At 61.7% G+C, this 17523-nt stretch overlaps 1 protein-coding gene across 1 annotated transcript in view; it reads left to right on the plus strand.

Annotated features, from left to right (window-relative positions):
• The window catches only part of ARAP1 (ArfGAP with RhoGAP domain, ankyrin repeat and PH domain 1), a 26613-nt gene extending 9344 nt beyond the window's left edge, over window positions 1–17269 (plus strand). Inside the window, exons 11-28 of the mRNA XM_025191877.1 lie at window positions 1–162; window positions 446–491; window positions 1086–1249; window positions 2027–2239; window positions 2731–2836; window positions 3059–3206; window positions 3470–3556; window positions 4043–4111; window positions 4491–4608; window positions 6398–6511; window positions 7725–7867; window positions 8439–8471; window positions 11186–11268; window positions 13029–13079; window positions 13915–13978; window positions 14391–14546; window positions 15568–15606; window positions 16073–17269. The exon at window positions 1–162 is cut by the window's left edge and continues 1 nt beyond it. Coding sequence (XP_025047662.1) covers window positions 1–162; window positions 446–491; window positions 1086–1249; window positions 2027–2239; window positions 2731–2836; window positions 3059–3206; window positions 3470–3556; window positions 4043–4111; window positions 4491–4608; window positions 6398–6511; window positions 7725–7867; window positions 8439–8471; window positions 11186–11268; window positions 13029–13079; window positions 13915–13978; window positions 14391–14546; window positions 15568–15585 — 1775 coding nt within the window. The 3' untranslated portion in view covers window positions 15586–15606; window positions 16073–17269. The remainder of the gene's footprint in view (window positions 163–445; window positions 492–1085; window positions 1250–2026; window positions 2240–2730; window positions 2837–3058; window positions 3207–3469; window positions 3557–4042; window positions 4112–4490; window positions 4609–6397; window positions 6512–7724; window positions 7868–8438; window positions 8472–11185; window positions 11269–13028; window positions 13080–13914; window positions 13979–14390; window positions 14547–15567; window positions 15607–16072) is intronic.
• The last annotated feature ends 254 nt before the right edge of the window (window positions 17270–17523 follow it).

The following is a 17523-nucleotide window of genomic DNA, read 5'->3' on the forward strand; positions in this document are numbered from 1 at the left end:
ACCACGACTTCGAGCGCATCGGGCGGCTGCACTACAAGGGCGGGCTCAGCCTGCAGCGGGCCAAGGAGGGCTGGTTCGCGCTGGCCCAGTCCACCCTGTACACCTGCTTCGAGGACAGCGAGAAGGAGGAGGCCGTCCAGCTCAGGAAGCTGCAGGAGCTGTGTAAGGCTCTTTCCTTCCCGCCGGCCCCGGGGTCACGCCGTGCCCCTCCTGCCTGGCCCCCACCCAAATCCAGCAGCTCTGGGAGACCCCGGAGCGCTCCATCTGCATTGCTGTGCAGCCAGCTCTGGGGAGGACCCCCTGGCACCTCTCACCCCATGGGGCTCCCCTGCTTGCCCCTCTTGCCCAGCAGGGCTTTCCCGGCCCAGTTCCCATGGCACAGATGGGCACTGGGGCAGGGAGGCAAGGGACAGGTGCTGACGGGCCTCTGTTTTCCCATCCGCAGCCATCCAAGGGGACAACGAGGTGTTGGTGCTGGTGGAGAGGCGCAGGTAAGGCCTAGCTTGGTGGGGTGGGATTGGGGCAGGGACACCCCAGCCCATCGCCAGCCCAGCCTTGCTGCCCCCTCCCCCTGGGACCAGGCCCTACCCAAGCCCTGCAAAAGCAGCAGCAGCCCCGAGATGCTTCTGGTCTCCTCTGGGGCCCTGCAGACATAGTCCAGGCAGCATCACTGCAAGGAGGGGATGGCTTTCGGCAGGGGGAAGGGGACGATGTTTGGGTCTGGACTTGGATGCAACCAGGTGGGGCTGCAGGCCTGCGAATCATAGAGGTATTGTCTCAAACAACAGCAGGGCTGGAGGGGAGCTGCCGAGGTCACGTCTAGTCCAACCCCTGCTGGAGGCAGGATCAGCCCTGTCCAAACCCAGTGTCTGACCTCTGAGCAACACGGCACGGTCACCCCTGACACAGCAGTCAGCATCACGCCCAACCCTGGGGGTGACCGGGCAGCACCCTGACCCCCAGCCAGCGTCCACACCCAGGGAAGCCCCGATGCATCCGGCTTGGGATGCTGAAGCCCAGAGGCATCTACCCTGCTGGCTGCCCCCTCCTGAGCTACAGTGTCCCCCCATCCCCTCTCCCCGCAGGACGCTGTACATCCAGGGGGAGCGGAAACTGGACTTCCTGGGATGGGTCACCGCCATCCAGAAGGCAGCCGGGAGCTCAGGTGACACGCTGTCTGAGCAGCAGCTCACCGAGGCCGACGTGCCCCTCATCGTGGACCGGTGCATCGACTACATCACGCAGTACGGTACGTGTGGGCACGGGCTCTGCTCTCGTGTGCCAGCCGGCCGTGATTCGTACCAACCTGCATGCCCAGACCCCCAGGCCAAGGGGAGACAGCGTGGAAGAGCAGGGGCTAGTCAGTGGGGCAAACCAGGAAGATGGGATATTTAACATACTCATATATGGTTGGGAGAAGGGGGTGAGTAGCGAGGTGGCCAGATTTGCGGGCAACGCAAAATTATCCCAAGTGCCAAAGGCCAAGGCAAGCAGTTACAGGAGGATTTGGCATGACTGAGCGAACGGGCAACTCAACAGCAGATGAAATTCGGTGGAAATAAGTGGAAAGTGATGCACCGGGCAGAAATAATCCAGACTAGACCTACACTACAATGGGCTCCGCATGAACTGTTACCACATGCAGGAAAGGGATCTGGGAGTCGTTGTGGGCAGGTCTCTAAAAACATCAGCTCTGTGCTCAGCAGCTGTCAAAAAGGCAGACGACGTGTTGGGGATGATTAAGGAGGGAATTGTGAACAAGATGGAAAGTATCACGATGCCCCTTTATAAATCCACGGGGCATCCACGCCTTGAAAAATGCACCCATTTCTGGGCCCTGTGCCTCCAAAAGGAGATAGAAGAGCTAGAGATGGTGCAGAGAAGGGCAGGTTTATAACAAGTGCACCAAGGGTGCAGATGCAGGGGCTGGCTGGGGGTAGCCAAGTGGGTCGGGGTTGCGGGGGTAAGGAAGCCGTGGCAGCTGGGGGGTCTCTGCCGCGCTGACCCTGCCGTCCTCCCGGCCCAGGGCTGACGTCGGAGGGCATCTACCGCAAGAGCGGGCAGAACTCCAAGACGACGGGGCTGCTGGAGATGCTGCGGCGGGACGCGCGCAGCGTGCGGCTCAAGGAGGGCGAGCACCAGGTGGACGACGTCTCCAACACGCTCAAGCGCTTCTTCCGCGACCTGGGCGACGGGCTCTTCACCCGGGACGGCTGCCAGGGCTGGCTGAGGGCCACAGGTAGGTGTGCGCCGGATCCCTGCCTCTCTGGTCCCACCGTCCGGCGGAGACCTTGGCTCTGCTTTAGTGGGTAGCACTCAAGGGGCCTCTGCCACCTTGCTCTCCTGTGCCTCAGTTTCCCTGTCTGGGAAATGGCAGGGTAACACAGACTGGGTTGCGTGCAGCTAGAACGATGTACGAGCCCTCGTAAGAGCGCTGCCTCTGGGCCCTGGCTTCTCGGGTCTGGAGGGAAAGGGAGACGGAGTGAGTGCTCCCTTCCCTCCCCTGTGTGTTTCTATCTGCAGCGCCCTGTAGCCCAGACCTTCCCCAATCCAGGCCCGAGTCTGGCAGCCAGGGGTGGGTGGTTAGGAGTGGAGGGCTGGGGAAGAAGGGGCTTGGGCAATGGAAGAAGGGAGTGGGGAAGTGGATGGAGTCTGGCAAGGTCCAGTTGAGCCTGGCGGTGGGTGCTAGGTGCCAAGCCACCCCTTCTCATGCTGTGCTCCCTCTGCCAGCCCTCGAGAGGGAGGAGGAGCGGATCAGCGAGTACCGCCGGCTCCTGAATGGGCTCCCCACTGTGAACAGAGCCACCGTGAAGGCCCTCATCAACCACTTGTACCGGTAAGGACAGCCTGGCACGGCCTCTGGGCAGGGGCTTTTGCAGGGTGCAGGGCAGCCTGGGCCTGGGTGGGTGGTGGTGCCCTGGGAGTCTCAGCAGAATCATCCCACTGCTACCACCATCCCCCGAGGAGGTAGGCCAGGCCATCCTGAGCAGGACCAAGCCCCTGCTGGCGTCATGCGTGGGGATGGGCTCAGCAGGGCTCAGACACTGGCTCTCCGCAGGGTGCAGTGCTTCTCCGACGAGAACCAGATGACCACGCACAACCTGGCCATCGTCTTCGGGCCCACACTCTTCCAGACAGATGGGCAGGACTACAAAGCGGGTCGCGTGGTAGAGGACCTCATCAGCCACTATGTGGTCATCTTCAGCGTATGTACAACACTGCTGACCTCCAGGAGGGGGATGTCCAGAGTGTGGGACTGCCGGGGGGATGCCTGGGGCGTGGGACTGTCTTGGAGACGTGCACCCCACTGAAACCCTGCCCAGGGGTGAGGGGGGAGCTGGTGGGGAGCAGCCGTGGTGCATATTTGGGGCACCTGGTGCTTGCTCAGGGATGGGGCAAGCAGGTGGAGGGGCTGCTGTACCTGGTCTGTGGAGGGCTTGACCTCTCTGGGCTCCTCTCTCATCGGCAGGTGAATGAGCAAGAGATGAGGAGGCAGCAAGACGAGATCACAGCCATCTTCAAGATGCGGGTTGCGGGCTCCTCCAGCGGCACCCAGGTAGGGGCACATTGGCGGTCTCCGATCGGAGGCTTCAGGTGGGAGATGGGCCTCCGGTGCCCAGCCAGCTGCCCTCGGTCTCCTCCTCCTGGGGGTCTCTGTAGAAAGCCCTCCAGTTCCAGCCCAGACATTTCACAGCGCTGTGTGTGCCAGCGCTGCCCACCTACTGCCTGGGGTACGACCCCCTCCTAGAAGTGATGGAGCCGGCTAGCCCAGTCCTCTCCTGACCCTGGAGGAAAGCGCTTTCTCAGCCTTTCCCTCCCCACAAATGGCACAGGGGCCTGCCCCTGTCATAGCAGCTTTTTGACTGCAGAGACCCTTCAGCAGCAGCGTGTCTGTCCCCTCCAGATCCCAGGGTAATTGAGGTCGGTGGGTACCAGATGCACCGGGGTGAATGCATGGCGTGTCCATGCCCAGAGATGGGGCATGGGGTTGGAGGGGAGATTTGCCCTGTGAGTCAGAACCGCTTCGGACCCTCCCTTGCAGCATGCCGGGGACTTCATCTGCACCATCTACCTGGAGGAGAAGAAGACGGAGGCAGAGCAGCATGTCAAGGTGAGGAGCTGGAGGCGGGTAGGGCCCTCAACGTGTGGCTTTTGGAGCCTGCAGGGCCCTGAGGAAGGAGACCTGTGCTGCTCGGGCACACAGCACGGTACAGGGGAGGCCATGGCTAGACACTGAGGGAAGTGGGGGGACTCTCCATCACTGGAGGGGTTCAAGGAGGGGTTGCACAGCCCCTGGTGGGGGATGATCTAGGATTTGACAAGGCCACCGTGCTGCCGATCCAGGGGCTGGGGTGTAGCTGCACGGTAGGGGCGGCATCTGGGGCGCGTCTTCTCCAGACAACTGGAGGTGGTTGAGTGCTTACTGCAGCGGGCCTGGGCAGGAAGGCATCGCCTGGGGATGGACGTGACGGAGCCTTCCCCCCGCACAGGTCCCGGCCTCTATGACGGCGGAGGAGCTGACTTTCGAGATCCTGGACCGGCGGAAGATTGTCACGAAGGAGAAGGATTACTGGAGCTGCTTTGAGGTCAACGAGCGGGAGGAGACAGGTCAGTGGCCAGGCTGGCACCGCTGGGGGGTGATTCCTACAGCCAGGAGCACAAAGGGATGGAGAGCCCCGGAGACGCACACAGCCACGGACCATCCCACAGGGCCTCTGCCTGTCTTCCCGCTTCTAAATACCCTTGCAGGCTTGGCTCCAGGGTCCCTTGGGATCCCACGTTCAAGGCCCCTGGCATCAGCAGTCGTGTTTGATGGACTGGGTCGTCCCCTCTGTCCCATCCCAGCCAGACTCTCAGACTGGCTTCCAGGTCCAGCAGCCAGGCCCTGCTACCTGTGATTGCTCAGGGCACTTGCAAAATGCTCCTGCCGGGGCTCCGTGACAGGACCCTTCTCATTGCCCCCGCACAACTCTGTATCTTGCCACCCATTGATCCCAGCCCTTTCCAGGTCCCCCAGGGCTCATCTAGTCCCATCTCCCTCCCTGACTACAGCTGCACACACGCGGGTGCTTTGCACATGTTGGAAGCACATGGGCTTCCTCTGCTACAGTATCTGCCTCTATCCCCCCACTTCCCATGGGCTTCCCTGGCGCCGTGGCACTCAGCCCTGCCAGCACGTGGGGGCCCTCGTTAGGCAAGAGAACAATTAATCCCGCATGGAAACAGCTTCTGAACTGATAGCACACTCCCATTCCAGCTGCGTTACGCTGCCCACTGCTTTCCCATCGTTATAACAGTGTCTTTTCCTAGTCTATACCCTTTTCTTTTTGGTATGGCCTATTAGACCAGTTTCCAGTTTGGCTTGTCCAGTATCTGGATGAGAGGCCAGTGCAATGCAAGTATCATGACGCCCCTTTATAAGTCCCTGGTGCATCCGCACCTTGAATGCTGCACCCAGGTCTGGTCCCTGCACCTCCAAAAAGAGATAGAATAGCTAGAGGAGATGCAGAGAAGGGCAGCGAGGATGATGGGTGCTGTGAAGGGGCTGTCACAGGAGAGACTGAAGAGGCCAGTGTAGAAAAGAGATGCTTGAGGGGGGACAGGAGAAGGGTTTGCACAACACTAAATGGCAAAGAGAAAGTCAGTAGGGATTTATGAGTGGCTCTCTCTCACCAGGCAAGAACTGGGGGTCACCACATGGAGCAACTAGGTAGTGAGCTTTAACACCCACAAAAGGAAGTTGTGTTTCACCAAAGCTGTTATGAAAGGGTGGAGCGCACTGCCACTGGATGTGGGGGAAGCTGAGAGTTAGCCCCATTCACCAAGAAACTGGACGCAGGCTTGGAGGAAAGGGGCATCCGTTGCTATTGAGCAGGGGGTGAGGGGCACGGCCTCTGCAACAGAACAAGCTGGACCCTAAATGCTGGAGGCTGCAGGGGGGAGAGGAGCAGGGGAGAAAACCCTGGTGGGACCCCGTTCACTCTCCCTTCTGGGGGTTCAAGTCTCCCTGGGGGTCCCTGGCTGGAGCAGACACATCCTCCCCCGTGGTCTTGCCAGATTGCAACCTGAATAATCACATTCTGCCCTCCGCCACCATCCCGTCCCAGCCGGAGAGGGCTCTGTTCACTGCCTCCCTCAGCTGTCAGCTAGCGTTATATGCTGGCACCCAGCCACCCCCATTCCCCCCCAGAGCTGGCTGCATTCTGGTGGAGGGTGGAGAGCTGGTCTGGGGCAGAGCAGAGCACGTGTGAGGTCCAGCGGTCAGGGGGCAGGCAGGGCTCGTTCCTTCCCCCCGTCCATCCTCTGCAGCCTGGGTTTGCCCAGCCATTGCCTGGTCCTGGGTGGGCCAAGCCGGCTGGGGATGCACTCATGGGCCTGTTCCTCCCACCCTGTGCAGAGCGCCCATTGCACTACTCGGAGAAAGTCCTGCCCATCCTGCAGTGCCTGGGGACGGACAGCTACCTGGTGGTGAAGAGGCAGGTCTCCATGGAGAGCATGCTCCTCTACTTGGGTAAGGGGGTGCGTGGGTAGGGTGGAGAGGGAAGGGGGCAAGGATTGGAGAGGCAACCCCCAGCCCCCGGGAGGGAGCCTGCTCAGCCCCGCACAGAGCCACAGGCCTCCTTGCAAACGTCCCTCCCTGTGATAGCCTCCAGCTGGGCAGACCCGGCCTGGCTCCTGGCAAGCTGGCTCTGGTCCATATGCCAGGAGTGCCAGGGATAATTGATTTCCTGCTTTCAGTGGCTCTGGGAAAGAGACCCAGACCTCGAGCAGCTTCTCTGCATGCTCTGGGCCAAAGGGATTTCCTTGATGAATAAACGTCTGTCCGGGAAGCAAAGCAGCCCTAGCTGGACGTTGTCATGGGGCCATGGCAGCGTGGAGCATCAGCAGGCGGTGCTCTCCAGGGCGGTGCTGGGGGCACACCGCAATGCCCAGGATAGCATGGCAGTGCCATGCACAGGCTAGGGGAGGTGAGAACCAGAGGCAGGGGTATCAGGGCTTTCCCAGCCGCCTCTATCACTCCCTCCTACCCTGCAGCCCTTCTGTGAGTCCACCGGGCCGGTCACCCCGTGTGCCCTCCCGCTTGGGCACTGGGGACGGATCTGGCAGCTCCCAGCCTGCATGGGGAAGGCGGGTGGGACAGAGCCCTGCAGTCCCCACCTTGCTGACACCTCCCAGCACAAGGAGCCAGCAAAGAATTGAATGGCTTTGCTGAAAACCCCAGAGAGAGTGTGTGCGGGCATGTGTGCATGTGTGTGTGCGTGCATGTGTGTGCATTGTATGTGGTGTGTGTTGTGTACATATGTGTGTGTGGGGGTGTGTGGATGTGTACATGCAAAGTGGGTGTGTGCATGTCGGGGGTGTGGTGGGTACGTGTGTGGTATGTGTGCATGCACGTGGTGTGTGAGATGCGGGGGGGGTGCATGGTGTGCATGTGGGTGTGTGTGTGCTTGTGCATGTGGTGTGTGCACGCATGCGTGTGAGGTGTGTGCGCGTGAGTGGTGTGTGCGTGCATGGTGTGTGTGTGGATGTGCATGCACACATGCCTGTGTTGTGTATGCATGTATGTGTGTGCATGTGCTGCACCACTCACACGGGCAGCAGGTCTGTCTGGCTGCACCCGGCACTGCGGGAGCTCAGCAGTCGCGGGCTTGGCTGGTTTGTGCCTGGGAGATGGAGAGGGCAAGAGCCCTCAGCAACGTGCTCAGCGCCCTGTTGCCCCGCAGCCAGCCGCGTGGGCGACAGCAAGCACGGCATGATGAAGTTCAGGGAGGAGCGCAACCTGCTGGGGCTGGGGCTCAGCACCGGCTTTCACGACCGCTACTTCATCCTCAACCACAGCTGCCTGCGGCTCTACAAGGAAGTGCGGGTGAGTCTGGCTCTCCCCCATGCCCTGGCGCAGCACCCGCTCCTTTCCCGCCTCCGCTGCCCTCCTATTGCTAACGCTGCCTCTACTTTCCAGCAGCTGAATGGGGGGTGGTGGTGGGGATGTGTCCCTGAAGGATGCTCGTGCGCTGCTGCCCTCTTCTGGACCGTATTGTGGTCCTTTTGGCTGTGTGTCATGGGCCCCGTAGTGCCAGCAGCAGGTGGGGAGTCTCCTTTGGGTCCTGGGTGGAGAAAAGGGGGCCTCTGCTGTTGGATCTGTTCTGCCTCACTGGCATCTGATCTGTGCCTGGTCCTGTGAGTCAGGGAGAAGTCAAGCTGCAAAGGACCTCCAGGATTTGAACTCAGGCCTCCGGGTACCCGGCCCCTCGCTCAGCCCTTTGCTGCTGGTGCTGCAGTTTGTTCGGGCCCCTCCATGCCCGGCAGCCCGGATCTCAGGGCCCCACTGTCCACTTTCATAGCCCCTGTCGCCTCCATCCCTGCAGGCTCTCCTTGCCCCCTATCCCTCCGTGGCTTGTCTTCTCTGTCTGGTTTAACCCCGCTCTTTTATTGAACAGAGCCTGAAGCAGCGGATCCTCATGGTGGAAGACGTAAGTAGGGGCGTGTGTGCTGGGCTGCATCTGCCCTGCTGCCATATAAGCCAGCCCTGGATCAGACCCGGCGCCCATTCAGTCCTTCGTGCCGGGGGCACGCGGGCTCTTTGTGTCGCTTGTTCCAAGGGGAACGGATTGGCAGAGCCGCAAGCGGCTAAAATCATGGAGCAGAGTTGTCTGGCAATGGCATGGCACAGACCGCCACCGCCTTTCTGGTGTTGTGGCCTGTTCCTGTGGAAGATCACGGGGTGTTTCCTGGGTATGATCTGGCCTCCAACGAGCGTTGGAGTGGGCTCTTGTAAGCGCCGGAGTTTGCTGTGTATGGGCACGTGTGTGTATCACAGAGCGAGCTTTTCCCAGGCTCCCTACCCTGTCCCCGGATGCTGCCATGAATCCTGGACTCATAGAAAACAAGGGTTGGAAGGGACCTCGGGAGGTCACATCTAGTGCAACCCCCTGCTCCAAGCAGGACCAGCCCCAGCTACATCATCCCAACCAGGGCTTTGTCTAGACTGGGCTTAAAAACTCCCAAGGATGGAGAGTCCAGCACTTCTCTGGGTAACTTGTTCCAGTGCTTCACCAGCCTCCGAGTGAGAAAGTTTTTCCTAATATCCAACCTCAATTTCCCTTGCTGCAGCCTGAGCCCATTGCTCCTTGTCCCGTCATCTGCCCCCACTGAGAACAGTCCAGCTCCATCCTCTTTGCACCCCCCTGCAGGGAGCTGAAGGCTGCTATTCAATCCCCCTTGGTCTTCTCTTCTGCAGACTACATCAGCCCAGTTTCTAGTCACGTGCCTGAGCCCCCTAACCATTTTCCTTTTCCTCCGCTGGACATGCATCTGGCCTGTGTTGCCAGGCAAAGGTGGTGACACCAGCAGCATCCAGGGACAGAGGAAGGCACTGGGCAATGGAAATGCTCCCAGAGCAAAGTGCACAGCCCCTGCTCCCTGCACCTCACAGCTCCCTGCTGGGATGCAGCCAGGTCCCACACATATAGGGTTAGAGCCGAGGCCGCCATCCGACATGCAACCAGGCATCGCCCGAGAGCATGAGCTGGCCTGACCCTGTTGCAGATGTGTCGCTATCTCAATGCCCCATCTGCCTTTGCCGGGCTTCTGGATGTTCCCCTCCAAGTAACATCAAGGGGGTGACAGTGGGACCTGTTCCCACGATACTTTGAGGTTTGCAAATGCCTCCTAAACCCTCATCCCCCCACAACCACTCTCAGGGAAGTAGTGATGCTTTCTGGGCTGGGAAGGGGTGCACAGAGCGCTGGGTCAGATTGCACTGCGGGGCTGTGGGAGCAAACCACAGCCCCAAAAGGAGTGGGAATGCAAGAGAGCGAGGCCTGGTTTGTGGCTGGTGCTGAGCAGCATTGGAGGAGCATGGCATGCTTGGAGTTGGAGGATAAAAGGGGTGAGAAGGGACCTCGTGGGCCTGGCTCAGCCTGATGCCACCCATCCCTGGGGAGCTTGTGCCACTGCCCTGTGACCCCAAATGAGCCCTGTTCTCCTGCTGCTCTACTTGAGGGTCCGCTCATTGTCTCAGGCCCTGTGGGGGCTGCAGGGTGGGCTCCGACCCCTCTGTATCACAGCCACGCATAGCTACGCTCCATCAAGCAGCAGCTTTGCCCTGAGATGTCCTCTCTAGGCGTGGGGCCCTAAAGCATTGAAGTGGCCTCACTGGGACCCCGATGGCTGACTGTTGGGGGCTGCATTCATGGGTGCTGCTTGCTTGGATCTGACGCAGACCCCGGTGTGAGGCAGAGGGGCAGGAGCAGGGGTGACACAGGCCGGTGGCACAGCGCGGATCCCTCTCCCATGCATCTTGGCCACGGGGCACCTGCAGCTCTGGTGAGGGGTCTGGTGTTTCTGTTGGAGCCGTGGCAGATGTGGATCCGGCCCGGTTGGCATGGGGAGGGATCACTCCCTTAGCAGCTGGCACCAGGACCAGCTGGTAGCGGGAGGCTGATGGCACCAGATGGTCCTTGCTGAGTGAAGGGGTCTTGCAATGGGCTGCTCACCCGTGGAGTTTGCCCTTCCCTCCATCGCTCTGTCTCTAGTGCAGCAGGGTCTTTGGGGCTGCCCTGGGCACTGGGGTGAGGGAGGCAGCAGGAGCAGAGATGCCTGCCCTGCATGGCCACAGAACAAGCTATTTCTCCCCTCGCTGGCTTAGGGAGAGTTCCCTGCAGCCACGCCGCACTGCTGCTGGTTTGATACTGGCATGAGCCACATCAAGGGCAGCGCACACATCCCCTGGGTCTCTGCAACACTTATCTCAGCCTTTTTGCATGGGTCTCCGTACCAGCCCCGAGTCCCAAGTGCAGGGTGCGTGTGCAGGGCAGGACTGCGAGGGCGGTGGCATGGGGGGCCATGTTAGCAAGACCCGTCTGTGACCTGCTGGCACCGCCAAGGGCAAAGCCTGGCTCAGGATGGTACAGAAGAGGCCGTCCCCTGCTTCATGCACGTGCACACCACAGAGGGGGAGTCGCGACTGATTGGGGATCTCAGACTCTTCCTCTGCATGGCAGGACCCCTTCCTCTCCTTGCATGGCTTTGACTGCAGGCAGAGCCTTGCTGGCTGATGCCCTCCTCTTTGCGAGCGGAGGGGTCTTTGCAGAGCTGGACGACGCATCCGGCTTCTGAGCACCGGAGCAGGGTGCGAGGGCGAATCCTGCCTGGTTTCTCATCCCTCTTTCTCTCCTCTGTCCAGAGCCACAGGCCGGAGAAGGAGTGGCCGGTGAGGAACCTCAGAGTCTACCTGGGAATCAAGAAGAAGCTTCGCCCGCCTACCTGGTGAGCGGGGTCTGTCGTGGTGTCAAATCATAGAGGAGTCAGGCTGGAAGGGACCTCCATAGGGCCACGTCTGGTCCTGCTCAGGCAGCATCCGCCCTATCCAAACCAGCCCAGACAAACCCATTGCCCAATCTCTGAGCAAAACCAGTCTCCCTGGCACAGCACCGGGCATGGAAAGCAGGGGGGCTGCAGCAGCCAATGTCCTGTTGCTGCAAAGGTTGTTAATAGATGCTCGAGAGATCCCAGGCAGAGGCCGTTCCCCCGCCGCCGAGCAAGGCAAAACCCCGCAGTCTGTACCAGTTTGACCAGGGGAGAAATTCCTTCCTGGCCCCAAATGCAGTGTCGGTCTGACCCTGAGCGGAGGGACAAGACCCTCTAGCCAGGACCCTCTAGGGTTGGTCCCAGCAGGAGCATTGGCACAGCCCAGTCCCCATCCCCAGCTGGGCTGCAGCCAGCACCGTCGTGGCTGCCCCTCCCTGCCCACAGGATACCACTCAGGCACCACGGGCCAGTACAGCACCCCCTCTCCTAGGTGCATGACCCAGGGGACATGTTTGGGACACACGGTCCTGGCTGGGGGAGGGCAGGTGTCCTGGGTGCTGGAGAGGGAAGAGGGAGCTTGGTGCTTCAGGTGTCATGCCAGTCTCTGCCAGCGGTGCTCCCTGCAGCCTTGGGCACCTCCCTTCCCCTCCTAGTTTCCTTTGAGCTCACTGCCCAGCTCCTGATGGAGGTGCTAATTCCTGCGCTCTCAAAGCCCTTCAAAGCTGCATTAAAGCTGTGCTTAACCCTTCAGTGGCTGCTGCCTCCCTGCAGGGCAAAGCCAGCCCAGTTCAGTGTTACTCCCCGGGGGTGGACCTGGGCTGCAAGCTCTCTGCTCCCATCCCCACCGCCCGGCTCTGCCGAGAGGGGCTGTTTTCTGGGAGCCACCCCCCTACCAACAGCACCCCGACAGGGCCAAGAGCTCTCAGCTGGTGCCTTGCTGCAGGCAGACTTCTGTGGTAGGGACTGGTGTAGATCAGGGAGACCCCTCAGTACTAGACCTATCCCTTTGGGGTCAAGGACATTAGCCTGGCTGGCCGCTTTCATCCCCTGCTGCTCTGTGCCGTGCCTTGGCTAGGAACTGATGAGTGCTGGCCGGGAGCACGGTGCTGGTAGCCCATCGGGGCTGCCAACCACAAGCAGCACTGGGTCTTTGTGCCATCACTTCTGGCCGCCAGATGTCAGAGTAGCCTAAGGAAACCATGGAGCCGGCTGCGGCAAGGGACCAGGACCCCGGACACAGCAGTCGGGGGAGCTCGGGTTGGTCTGGGGTGCATGAGAAAGAAGCCAAGATAGGTGCGGGGGGGATGGTCTTTGTGCCCTGCCAGCCCAGCAGGACCTGGGTAACCCCCAGAGAGGTTTGCTGCCGGGGCAGCATCTGGGAGCTGGCTCGGCTGGCCCGGCTCTTCCCCACCCCAGAGGCAGCCGCATTTCACGGCCAGGTTTGTGCCCCACCCAGATGCGAGCAAGCATCTGTGCACGTATCTGGGAACCCTCCAGCATCTTGCAACTCCAGGATCTCTTGGCAAAGGGCTGACATGTCCACAGCCCCCCAAGCAGCCAAGAGCTTGGAGGGGAGGCCGTGAAATCCCTTGGTGCTCGCCCCGGTGAGGCAGCGAGGTTTGCATACCGGCTTTGCTGCACTGGTGAACAGATTAGTCCACCGTGCTGGGAGCAAGGGCTGGGCATTCACCACCCTGCGCTCTTCTGTCTCCTTCCAGCTGGGGCCTCACGGTGTTTTACGAGAACGAGAAGCACGAGAAGCAGCAGTGGTAAGACGCTGGCCCTCCCCGTCTCCCCCGTTCCCTGCGCGGAGTGAGAGTGGCTTGCTTCTCCGGCCACGCCATGCACTATAATGACTTGGGACCCCCTGCATCAGTGTCAGACCTTCCTGGCAGTGCACAGACCCCATCACAGGAGGATCTTCCAGACCTGTTAGCAGTACGAGGTCTATGACACCAGAGGCAGTATTTGGCCCTGTGAGCCAGGCTCGCTGAAAGGGGCCCCGATCCCTTTCGTGACCCGTTCATCTCCAGAATCCCTCCCCCGGCCCCTGCAGACGGACTGTCCAGGGCTGCGTGTGTCTCCAGCAGCTGATCGCTGATGGAAAGTCAGCGACGTGTCCCTCCGTGCACTGCCTTGACCGTCGTGACACCCGTGCATGCCCCCAGCCAGAGCCCCCGCAGCTTCCTAGTGCCATGCTCAGCCATGGCCTGATGCTGAGTGGTGCTGGGGGCCTGGTCCTGAATGCCTCGGCCGATGCTTTTCAAGCAGGCGCGCTGCCCGCGTGCTGCTGCGCAGCCCGGGGCCAGGATCTGCCCTCCAGGAGCTGAGCTCCCGACTACAGAGGTGGAAGGAAATTGGGAGTGACAGCCGCCTGCCGGGGAAGGGGTCACGGAGGAGTGCTCCTGGGGCAGGCAGCGCCATGCCTCCGCCCTCATGAGTCCCCCCCGCCATGGCATGGCAGGAGGCGGGCAGCTGGGCCTGGTGTCCAGCTGCTGCAGCTGATGGGTGCAGGGGGGACAAGGGCGGGGGCTGCTGTGCTGGGGAAGGGGCATGGGACCGGGCCTGACCCCAGCCCTGACCACCCCCGTGTCCCCCCTGCAGGTACCTGTGCTGCGACACCCAAATGGAGATGCGGGAGTGGTTTGCCACCTTCCTCTTCGTGAAGGTATCGTGGGGCCGGGCCCCTCCAGGGCAGGGGGAAGGGATGGCGGGGGGACAGAGAGGGGACCTGCCTCCTTGCTTGGAGTCAGACACAGACCCCTGCGAAGCAGGGGGGTCGGACCCCAGCCCTAGATGGATCGACAAGCTAAGCTCAAGGGACCCTGCTCTGGACTGAGCCAGGCAGCACTTGTCGTTCAGCTCCCACGGCTCGTCCGGCACCCGGTTGTCTGTCCTAGGAGGCCTCGACTCCCTGCTCCGAGCTGGCTGTGCTCAGCAGCAGCTGCAGGCCTTCGAAGCCTTGCATGACACGAGTTGTCAGGACTCTCCAAACCGTCTCAGGGGGGCTCTTACTGTGGCCCCATGGCTGTATAGGCCCCTCTCCCCACCCTCATCGTGAGCCTTCCCCATCTCCGCAGAACGGCGGGAACGTGTGGCCGTCAGAGCCCTCCAGGGCACGAGCATCGCGGGTGCCGCCGGACTCCAGGTTGGGTAACATCTCGCTCATCCCGCTACGGGGCAATGAGAATGAGATGAGGAACAGTGTGGCTGCTTTCGCTACTGATCCACTAACCGTGAGTGACGGCCGATTACCTGGGGGGGAAGCCCTGGCGCGGGGTACGGCATCCCATCCGCAGCTGCATCACATCTGCTCCGGCACGGGGGCGATGCCTTGAGAGCCCGGTGCCTCGCCGGAGCCCTCTCTGGGGGCCAGGATCAGTGAGGCTGCCACAAATGAAGCCCCTTGCCCTATCCGGTGGCCGGGGCAGGGTTAGGCGGGTTCTCCAGTTCGGTGCCCGTGGCTGCTGGACGTGGGGTGGAGGGACAGTCACCCTGGGCACGGAGGCCCTTGCAGGCGTGATGCAGCCCCGGAGGATGCCGGGATGATTCCCGGTTCCAAATCGGCCTCTCTCCCGTCCCTGCGTCTTGCCTCAGCAGCAGGGCCGGGGAGACGTGCCCGATGCCCATGCGGCATGAGCAACGAGGACCCCGGAGGCCCAGATCCTGGCCATTCATTGCGGGATGTGGATGGCCGGATGCCAGGGTCTTGTTTGCTGTTATAAACCCAGGGGGCACCTCTCACCCTGGAGGCAGGGCCGAGGGCACCGGCAAACGGGGAGCACCAAGGACTGGCAGCTCTGCCTGGCCAGCCCAGGAGAATTTGGATGGGCCAAGGGCCCCGGCTCTGCTCTCCAGGCCCCCTCGGGTTTATACCTGCTGCATCGCTGGGGCAGCTCTGCCCAAGGGGGCATCGGGCTTCCCGCTTGGGGGTAGGCTGCTTGTGTGGCTGCTTTCCCCTCCTGCTCTTGCCCAGGCTGAGAGCAGGGCTGAGGGTGCCTGGTTCAGGCAGTGGGGAGGGGGGGCAGCCCCGCGGGTCTCCGTGCAGAGCCAGGATGGGGGAGCCTGGGATCTCTGTCTGCCACCCCCGGGAGGGAGTTTCCCCTCCTGGCTTGTCCCGTAACCCCGAGCTGCTATATCCCCTCCACAAGGGGACGCCGCCGGAGTTAACCCCTTCCTCCCCTGGCACCCTCCTGCTGCGCAGTGCACCCTGGGGGGAGGATGACTAACCCGCCCCTGCTGGCTTTCTCTCTCCAGCTCCTTCGGGACGTGTGAGCTGGACGCCTGACACTCCAGGTGAGCGGGACGGCTCGGTCTCCTCAGCCCAGCCACGTCCCCGGGGCTGCCCCAGCACAGGGCTGCCATCCCGGGAATGTGGGGCAGCTCAGCGGACCTGTTATGCCCAGAGATGTGGCTCCCAGTGCAGCCCAGCGGGGCTGTGCATGGGGTCGCTGGCCCCAGCAGCAGTGAGAAACCCTTGGACGGCTGCTGTCAGGGCTCAAGGGTGTGAGCAAAGGGACCCATGGGGCCTGGCTGCCCTGGGGAAGAGGGGAAGAAAGCTGCCCTGTGCTCCCAGGGCAAGGCCAGCTCAGGGTCCAGGGCTCCCAGCCCCCTGGCAGTGAATGTCCTGGGCCCATGTCCGTGGCCACGGCTGTGTCTCCCTCCTCTGGACCCTGGGTGAGCCCGCACAGATGGGGTAGGGGGTCGGGCAGTGGTCTCTGTCCTGGCACTCAGGCTGGTCTGTCTCCCTCTTTGTCCCCAGGTTCGTTTCCAGTGAGGGAGCCGGCAGAGAGCTCAGGCACTCGCAGAGCCCAGCGCAGGGTCCACACTGGCACTGGGGGGCTCTCAGGACATGCCCACCGGCTCCATCTCCTTCCTTCCACCCCTTCTCAAGGTGCCGCCACCTGCCGCGATGAGCAGAGCCCTTTGGAGGGAAAACACCGGGGAACAGACCCCGGAGCCGTCAGCGCCTCCCTGACCCAGACCCAGGGTCCCCCAGCGCCAGCTGCCGCTTGCTTCCTCCTGTGCCCTAGACCAACACTAGATGGGCATGGGCTGGCACGGCGCCGCTGGCCCCCATGGGGCTCAGGGCACCTCTGGGTCTGCAGGAGGTTTTTGCTGCCTCGATCCTAAATTCCCCCCTCGGTTTCAATGGAGAGGCCCTGGGGATGCTACGGACAGCCTGGGGGAGCCCTGCCCATGGGCCTTGCCAGTGTGCCAGGGGCCAGTGGAAGCATTAAGGACGTTTTCGGGGCCGAGCTGTTGGTCACTACTTCAGAGGAGAAGCCACCGAAGGATGAGGCCGAGGCCTCCCATGGACACAGTGGCCTTGTTGGTGCTTGGTGCCCACTTCTCTCCATCTCCTGCTCTCTTTGGGCAAGCATTGCAAGTGGGGCACCGAGGCCATCGGCTCACACCCAGCTGGGGGGAGCTGCGGTAGCAGCACCCCTCTGAAGAGACTGTGGAGGGGATGCTGGCTTGAGCTGGGCATGGGGGGCTCAGCCCTGGGTTTCCAGGGTGTCCAGCCTCCCCCCCCGACTCTCCCTGGTGCCGGGGAACTGCAAACTGTGGGTGGAGTGGCTGAGAGCGGGGGACGGGGCAGGCCCCTGCCCAGCAGTACCTCTTGTGGGTCATATTAAATATGTTGGGAAGCTGGTGTGCTGGTGTCCCCATGAGTCTGAAGCCACGGGGAGCGGGGTGTGCACGAAGGGGCATCCCCTTCCTCCTCAGCATCCCCACCAGAGGAGTTCAGTGCGGAAAATGCCCTGGAAGGAGCCTTATACCTGTAGCAGCCAGCACTGAGAGGCCAGGAAATGCTGGAGTCAAGCTTGCCTGGCTAACCTTAACTCTGCCCACGCAATTGCACTGCATTACACTGCGGTACCATATTGTCTGGACTACCATGCCCCCAAATAAGACACATGCCTTGTTTCTGGGAAGGCAGAACGAAGCAGCAATGGTTTCCCCTGTGTTATGGCAGCTGCAAATGACCTGCAGGGGGGTGCAAAGAGGATGGAGCTGGACTGGTCTCAGTGGGGGCAGATGACAGGACAAGGAGCAATGGGCTCAGGCTGCAGCAAGGGAAGTTGAGGTTGGATATTAGGAAAAACTTTCTCCCTAGGAGGGTGGTGAAGCACTGGAGCAGGTCACCTAGAGAGACAGTGGAGTCTTCATCCTTGGAGGTTTTGAGCCCTGGCTGGGATGCTGTAGTTG

The sequence above is a fragment of the Alligator sinensis genome, unplaced genomic scaffold, assembly GCF_000455745.1.
Source record: "Alligator sinensis unplaced genomic scaffold, ASM45574v1 scaffold1931_1, whole genome shotgun sequence".
NCBI classification, from domain to species: domain Eukaryota; kingdom Metazoa; phylum Chordata; order Crocodylia; family Alligatoridae; genus Alligator; species Alligator sinensis.